This window comes from Glandiceps talaboti, chromosome 16, assembly GCF_964340395.1.
Source record: "Glandiceps talaboti chromosome 16, keGlaTala1.1, whole genome shotgun sequence".
Lineage (NCBI taxonomy): Eukaryota > Metazoa > Hemichordata > Enteropneusta > Spengelidae > Glandiceps > Glandiceps talaboti.
In genome coordinates, this window is record NC_135564.1 from 3,668,323 (window position 1) to 3,677,214 (window position 8,892).

At 38.0% G+C, this 8,892-nt stretch overlaps 1 protein-coding gene across 1 annotated transcript; it reads left to right on the forward strand.

Moving 5' to 3' along the window:
• Positions 1 to 3,202: 3,202 nt before the first annotated feature.
• Positions 3,203 to 5,969, forward strand: LOC144447857 (tubulin beta-4 chain). The gene is made up of 3 exons (XM_078137976.1): positions 3,203 to 3,335; positions 4,360 to 4,579; positions 4,723 to 5,969. Exons 1-3 carry the CDS (start codon positions 3,279 to 3,281, stop codon positions 5,784 to 5,786), a joined length of 1,341 nt encoding a protein of 446 aa, XP_077994102.1. The 5' UTR covers positions 3,203 to 3,278; the 3' UTR covers positions 5,787 to 5,969.
• Positions 5,970 to 8,892: the final 2,923 nt, after the last annotated feature.

An 8,892-nucleotide genomic window follows, 5' to 3' on the forward strand; every position in this document is an offset into this window, starting at 1 on the left:
ACATCTTCAAGACTTTGTCATTGAAGACACAATAAACAGTATCATTTTAAATAAATATTGTCATCACAAAATTTTTATATGAATGAATGAATGAATGAATGAATGGTGTGTGTGTGTGTGTGTGTGTGTGTGTGTGTGTGTGTGTGTGCGTCTGTATGTCCGCCTGTCAGTCTGTGTTGATAAGTGTTCTTTAAAAAAACTATGATTTCACAAAAAGTTCCTATGAATGACTATTTTATCTATGTGTGTGGCGATGGATGTGTTTCGGATTTTTCGCCCAGTATGCACTACTTGAAACGAATAAAATGCATCCGAATATCCGTCAACTGATGTGAAAGTCCCTTAAATCCTTTGATTTTTGTTCAATTTTTAATAAATGAGAGAGAAAAAAGCATGCTGATTATTGAAGTTACAATACGAATGAATAATATGTGGATTATAGACCAATTCAAGCAACCTCCTCCTCCCATGCATTGTCTAAATCCGACTAATGATAATGGCATAATATGGTCAAACAATGTGTTTTGAATTGGAATACACTTCAATATTCACCGTAACGGTCGTGAATGACCTTTGACCTATATAAATGAATAGGCTCATACACATGTCGCTGAAGACAGCCAGAGTTTATTTGTTAATATCTACACTAGGTTCTGAACACTATTGCTTTCGAATAATTCGTTTTCGACGTCCAAACTAGTAAATATATAAGGAGTGAACAATCAAGCATCCCGTCCCGTCCCTGGTATTTAAGCCTGGATTATTGTTCCCCTGTCTGTCGATATACTCTTAACTAATGCCCATATTATTGACTTTACTTGTACTCAATACGTGTAACCTATTCTTGTGTATGGACCATCGTGGGAATAGCTTTGAAAATCTTGTCCTCAAGTCACCTAACTCACTGTTAAAGCGTAGTTTATACATCTACTATACACAATACATAAATATGGGGAAACCACCTGTTGCTTTTGCAAATGAAAGGTATTATTTATCTTTCTGTCTTACGACAGTGTTACCCTCTTGCTGAAGATGACGTGATTTATAACCAGTTCCTTGTCTGTCGTGGTAACGAAGATGGGGGCGCTGGCATCAGGCGACCTTTGTTTTCACGGGATGGAAAATACGTTACCACTGATTTCAATTATAGTATTAATATTTGGTGGGAGTCAAAATCCCTTGGGGAGGAAAACCAAACCTTACTACGACTCATAACTATGTTTATCGGCCTTCATCAACACCACATATCCATCAAACTTGTCCCGTCACTTAGTTATTATTTTCAGATTAGCCCCACTACTTATAATGGTATGATTGTTATGCTTTCTTGTTATGGTGTTTGAAGTCCGGATGACATGTATGAAATAAAACATGACAATATTTGAAGGTCCAGCGAGTAATGTTCATATTACATATCATAAGCATTGCATCAGTGTTGCAAGCTGATTTTGCAAGCTTGCATATCTTACATATCTCCGACATCGACAAATGTCGTTAGATTTCGACTTTATTCGACTGATTCAGAAGTTCGGAAGTGGCCATGGTGTATCGTGTCATCAAAGTTTTAGTATAAGATCATTGCTACGCATACAGTGACTAGTAATCATTGCAGCAATGTCTCTGGTTCTTGAAGTAAAATTTAAATACTACGTTGTATTATGTATCATGTATGTGTGTACTGCGTTGTACGATAGAGCTAACACTTGTTTTCAAATTAGTTTCAAAGCCAACATAACGTCTACCCGAGAGCCATTAGAGTTCCTAAGCTACTCTATATTAACAAGTTTCCATGGTAGGAAATATGTGGTACTTTACACGAACTTCCAAGCTTCAACCACTATGGTGGCTGCCTTCGTACTCATCCGATGGAACTGAACGAGATAAACGGCAAATCTACAACTTTGTTACATTCAACAACTAAACTTCCATGTCGTTCAGCTATTTAAAAAATATGATTCTTAAATTCTTTAAATTCTCTCCCGAACGGATAGTTGCCAAGTTCACGTTTTTTACTACTCACTGGAATTTGACGTGCCTGTCAATAATCACTGAAAACCGTTTCACAAAGTTAAATTGTGTTAAGCCGCCGAAATCATGTAGTTCTAAAAAAATACGTTTTTGTTTAAATTTTATTTTCTTCTTCCTACCATACTAATGTTGACTTTCATTATGCATTATGCATATGTTAAAACTATAAATTTTTACATATGAATAGAATGATGAAATAATCATATGAGCCCAATTGTAATATAGAACAGATGAATCACCTGTATTTTGAAGTATACAACGATGGGAGTGGTGGATGACTATGAAAGAGCGCCATCATATTTTGAACGTATATGAAATGCCAATGGTATGAGGACAGACCAAAGTAATAGAATAATGAGATTCTTCCCTTTATCAAATCCTAGCCTGTCTATGATCAAATCACACGAATATCATTATTAATACCTCGAGGAACATGGTCCTTAATACGATTATATCCAGTTTCCTTTTTTGTATCGTGTGTTCGTAGAATGAATCTGTAGATAACATTTACTACATGTATTTATACTGCAGTGGCCTTGCAATCGTTCACATTTTCCCCTAAAGTTGTTACTGTGTTTAAGAAATTATAAAAATGACAATGTAGAGAGAATGTTCTTTGATGATAGCAGTGGTATTCTATCAATGAATTCCACATTTTATCTTCGTTTGCTGATTTATTTTCAAGAATTTAGATTTAATTTATACTAGCTGTAACTCATAGCTATAAACATGTCCTTTGTTCTACTCGTATACTACTAGGGTAGTCTGACGTCACGCCCCTGGATTTACACACCCAATTGGGTGTTTTCATGGTTCTACGGACGGATCACACCGTTGTTGATTGTCATCGCGGAGGGATCTAACGCAGCAACTATTATTTGTTTCCATATATTGTTGCCATAGAACACAGTGACACAATTTCAGTACGCCTTCAAAATTTCACTCTCGTTCAAAAAATTCATGATAAAGCACATACAAAATTATTATTTTGGCTTACCGTGTTTATTTTACGAGTGTTTACCACGTTTAGATTATATTAAAACAGCAATAATCCAAGAACTACGTTTTTCTTAAATTAATAGATGTACTTCATTTACATAAATAAATAGCGAATTGATACACTACACAACATGCTTTAAATTTGCGCCCTGACCTTATCCAGGTCAAAACCGAGGAAGAGTGAAACCTTAGACACACGTTGTTAAACTATCCACTCATAACTTTACGTTCCACCCCGATAACCTGACAAAATGCGTGAAATCGTCCACCTTCAAGCCGGCCAGTGCGGAAACCAGATCGGTGCTAAGGTAAATATTATGTCTTTCTCAATTCACATATCCATGAAAAGAACATACTACTATTACTAGTAATAGTATAGTTATTTTATAACCACAATTCCCGCCTCTATATTATTCCAAGGTTAACTTAAGCTATGTAAAGATCCCCGGGGTTAACACCTGTACAAAGTACGTATACTATCATCTAAACAACAACTCGTTTATTTTTTAAAAAAATGTAAACTGCTCTATTATGTTCTATGTAACGTTGTTTTAAATTTCAATGATAACTTGATAGTGGTCACTCAACCGAATGTTCACTCACACAAGGACATCACACAACAGAAATAGTTTAAACACGAATTTCGTTTTTATGGGAGATGAATAAGGATGGATCTGATAACCCAAACAATTTGTCAAAAAGTTGGAATGTTATAACTTACTCCAAATGTTGAAAGTGGGATTCATTAGACAATGTTCTGACATGTCATTTTGAGTGTACCGTGACCTTCGTCTTGTCTTTATTGTTCTAATTTGAATTTCAACGGTCTCTCTGGGGAAGCTGTTCTGACAAGCAGTATCATGCTAAGAATTGTCCCCCAAACCACAAGTACACATCTTACCAGCTTTTTAAGATACAATTCTGGTCCAATTCAACACTCGTCATTGTTGAAATTCGTTCTATTTCAACTTGTTATTTCAAGGTCAATGTCTTCAGGCTGAGGTCAAGGTTGCCAGCAAGATTCCTTCAACTTTCTTTGCCAACTGATAATTACAAATATTTCAAGGGGTAGAAATTAAATCTCACGTCTTAAAAGCTAAAATGGACTTATTTTGGATATCTTCCCTTTCTTGATCAATTTCCCGAAGGTCACTAGAGACCCTAGCAACCACATTTGTTTACCCCATACGTGCACCATAGTAACACATTGTTTACCCGGGCAAGGTGCCCAAATTCCACTCTAAAAACTCTCATATCTACGACCGTTTCTGTAATATTTCAAATAAACTAGCATAGTTATTTCATTCCACTTTTCTTTCTCTTTCCGAATAGTTCTGGGAAGTCATCTCCGATGAACACGGCATCGACCCAACCGGTACCTACCATGGCGATTCCGATCTGCAGTTGGAAAGAATCAACGTATACTACAATGAAGCGACTGGTGGCAAATATGTACCCCGTGCTGTCTTGGTAGATTTGGAGCCAGGAACCATGGACTCTGTCCGTTCTGGACCATTCGGTCAGATCTTCAGACCAGACAACTTCGTTTTTGGTAAGTTAGAATGTCTACAAACTCGTTATTCTCTCATAATTGTATGGAAAATATTATATAAAGCGTTTTATATCAGTGACAATTTGATTCAATAAAATTCGTTAAAAAATTTCTAAATTTTCGATATTTTCTACTTTCCACAGGTCAGAGTGGTGCCGGTAACAACTGGGCCAAGGGTCACTACACAGAGGGTGCTGAACTCGTAGATTCAGTTTTAGATGTCGTTAGAAAAGAGGCCGAGAGCTGTGACTGCCTTCAGGGTTTCCAACTTACACATTCCCTTGGTGGTGGTACCGGATCCGGCATGGGTACACTCCTCATCAGCAAGATCCGTGAAGAATACCCAGACAGAATCATGAACACATTCAGTGTTGTACCATCACCAAAAGTATCAGACACAGTGGTAGAACCATACAATGCCACTCTCTCAGTTCATCAGCTGGTAGAAAACACAGATGAAACATACTGTATTGACAATGAAGCCCTGTACGATATCTGCTTCCGTACCTTGAAACTGACCACCCCAACATACGGTGACTTGAACCATCTGGTTTCTGCTACCATGAGTGGTGTCACTACCTGTCTCCGTTTCCCAGGTCAACTCAATGCTGATCTCCGTAAATTGGCTGTCAACATGGTACCCTTCCCACGTCTCCACTTCTTCATGCCAGGTTTTGCCCCTCTGACCAGCCGTGGTAGCCAACAATACCGTGCCCTGACTGTACCAGAGTTAACTCAACAGATGTTCGATGCCAAGAACATGATGGCTGCTTGCGATCCTCGCCATGGTCGTTACCTCACCGTTGCTGCTATGTTCCGTGGTCGTATGTCCATGAAGGAAGTCGATGAGCAGATGTTGAACGTCCAGAACAAGAACAGCAGCTACTTCGTTGAATGGATCCCCAACAACGTCAAGACCGCTGTCTGTGACATCCCACCACGTGGTCTTAAGATGTCTGGTACCTTCATCGGTAACAGCACCGCCATCCAAGAGCTCTTCAAGCGTGTGTCCGAGCAGTTCACCGCTATGTTCCGTCGTAAGGCTTTCTTGCATTGGTACACTGGTGAAGGTATGGATGAAATGGAATTCACTGAAGCCGAGTCCAACATGAATGATTTGGTGTCTGAATACCAACAGTACCAGGATGCCACAGCTGAAGAGGAAGGTGAATTCGACGAGGAGGAGGGAGAGGAAGAAGAAGCTTAAGCCGCATAAACAGTCCCAGATATCCTTAAAACCCCAGCATACATCCATCCCTCAACTTTGAACTTTAAGAAAGTATAAATGTAGAAAAATCATGGTTTTATTTGCGCGACATGTGTAATACATGATCGCTATAAAATTCAATGCCTCGGGAAGTTAACGGACCAACAATAATGAACACTGTACATAAGAGAATTAACATCTTCAGGACAACAATGTGCCATTGAAGACGCAATAAACAGTATAAGTTTAAATAAATAATGACATCACAAAACCTCTATTTGAATGAATGGTGTTTGAGTTTGTTTCTGTCTGTCTGTCTGTCTGTCTGTCTGTCTGTCTGTCTGTCTGTCTGTCTGTCTGTCTGTCAGTCTGTCTGTCTGTCTGTCTTTCTATCTGTCTGTATGTATGTATATCAGTCTGTGTTCTTTAAAACAATGATGATTTCACAAAACGTGTGTATATGAGTGACTGTTTCATCTATGTGGGTTTTGGTGTGAGTGTTTTCGTTTTCTCACACAGCAGTACGCACTACTTACTTGAAACGGATAAAATGCATCCGAATATCCGTTAACTGATGGTGAGAGTCCCTTAAATTCTTTTAATTTGTTTTCACTTTTTAATAAATGAGAGAGAAAAAAGCATGCTGATTATTGAAGTTACAATACGAATGAATAATATATGGAATATAGACCAATTCAAGCAACCTCTCTGCCTATGCATTGTGTAAATCCGACTATGCAATTAGCATAATTAAAGTAGAATAGTCAATTTGATTATGTGAATACAACTTCTGTCTTTTAAGTTCTGAAAATAGTCTGTCCCCTTTAAGGAGAAAACAAGGCACCATTGAAATGCAAAACTTTACTCTCACCTTATTTTGCCATGACCCCAATTTCAACTTATCATCCTCACTTTGAAATGGAACATTTTCGAAGAGAAATCATTACACAAAACACATTGCAATTTTACTTTCAAAGTGACTAAGTTTACATAAAAACTCTTTCTAAGGTGTCCCTGTCACTGCCACCGCAAGGCACTCGTTTGAAGGGATATCACATATTGTGCTGGGTCTATCCAGCCACAAAGTTGTTTAGTTTTAGTGGTCTGAAATTATAGGTAATGATGAAAAACTATTAACATACGTTCGTGAAAGCGGCAAGAAATGTTGGTAATTTCATGACTTTGCTGAAAACAAATCTACTAGACTAATCCGGCCTTCTAGATAGATTACTGTAATCTCAAGATGCAGTGATCAGATATTTTAATGAGCTCTATCAACGGTCTCATCAAATTTCGGACAAACTTTGATTACTTGAATGGAGACGATTGAAATATTTAAATGTTTAACATTGTAATTATATGCATGGTATGATGAGACGTTGATTTTCTCACATTATATTATAATTTGAATTTACACACGGAATATCCGTTCTCCTTACTTCCATGTTGTTCATCTCTGCATGGAATATATGCCTGGACGCATCAGGCCGTAGATACGGTTTGAGGGCACATACATGCAGCAACAAGCACGCCATGCAGACGCTAACCTATAGTATGTACAATGTGTGTCATTGGTTACACCTAAGTGATCAGACAATAAATCAAACCAAAGCAAACATTAAGTCCTCGTCCTGGCCCACGCCTCGTTATCGGTTAAAACTAAATGAGCCAATCGCTTTGACACACATGTCAACTCGAACGTACTTAGGATGAGGTCACTTATAATGACTGATAAGGCTGACCGTTCAGTCCATGTGATTGGCCGAAGTTGACGTAAGTTATGGTCGCTAAGACCACGCGTTATCACCGATAAGTATCACTTAGGAATATTGACAGGTATGTTTTTACATGTAGACACCGCTAATCCCTATTTTAAAATATAGCAGTTTAGTTTTGCGATCATTATTTAGCAATTCGTTACGAGGCCAACTGAAATCACAATAGTGGCCTTGTTGTCGTGCAAATGTCACCTACCTCTAAGCCTTCAAAAATGGCAAATATTTGATCAGATAATTAATGTGAAATATATTCTAGTCATTGTCCGGACTATTTTTTTTGAACTTGAGTGAGCGTTGCCATGGAAAGGTGGCGTGTTGTGGTACAACGATGTAAATAGAACGATGTGACTATTTCAAGTAGTGCAATTTCTGAAGTAGCCCGGGACCATTAAATACATTCAAAGGAAATGGAGATTAGACCGCGCCCGCAACGGCTGATCTGTCAGTCTAGTCTCTCTCTTTGACAGGTGAATTTGACAACCAAGTAAGTTCTATCATACAGAGGATTCAGATTTTTTTAATCGATATTTAGCATTCATTTTAATAAAGACTGCTAACGGGCATATTATTTCCTCCCAACAGAGCAACAAGACTCACGGCGATGGTTTTTGACCGTCACTCTAACTACAGAAAACCACACTTCATCAACAACGTCAAATCATGGACTGGGACAAGGCCTGCCTTGGAATCTATGATGTCATGTTCTATACTGAATAGCAATGCGAACTGTTCTGTGATTACCATATTAACCCTAGCCGTAGTTATGCTAAACAATCTGAATGTCAATTCATTTATTGGACTAGGTCTTACTACACCATCACATAATATACCCAATGATTCATCTTCTTTCAAAAAGTGACGTATTCCTTACAATACTACTAAGTCTAGATCTGGAGATGATAGACAAGGTAATGAATCTAGACCTGGGGATGATATAGAAAGTCAAATATTCGGTAAGCTGCACGAGAGTAGACTATTTCAGTGAATAATGAATCTAGCAAATATCCAATACCAATATCAAACTTAGCATGCTATAAAGGCACATAATGGCTTCCTTCTACCAACTTCACATTGGTACGGTAAAACTCTACATAGCAAATGCACATACAGTTATCTAGTTCATCGAGTTAGAGTACCATGGAATAGTTTGATTGTCAAGTTAGAATGCCAAGTAGTAGGGGGTCAGTTTTGTTTGATGTGGGCTTTTAGTCTAGTTTAGCAAAACAACAAATTTCGAACTTCTTTACGATTCAATATAATAACATATGTTGCACCTTGCAGGAAGTACAATGTATTACATATTTGTGTGCCGAACATATCTGCCTACT

Excerpts from the sequence above, each read along its gene's own strand:
- LOC144447857 (XM_078137976.1), top strand. The coding sequence starts at position 3,279 with ATGCGTGAAATCGTCCACCTTCAAGCCGGCCAGTGCGGAAACCAGATC. Across the intron at positions 3,336-4,359 it reads GAAACCAGATCGGTGCTAAG|TTCTGGGAAGTCATCTCCGA; the intron begins GTAAATATTATG and ends CTTTCCGAATAG. Across the intron at positions 4,580-4,722 it reads ACCAGACAACTTCGTTTTTG|GTCAGAGTGGTGCCGGTAAC; the intron begins GTAAGTTAGAAT and ends TACTTTCCACAG.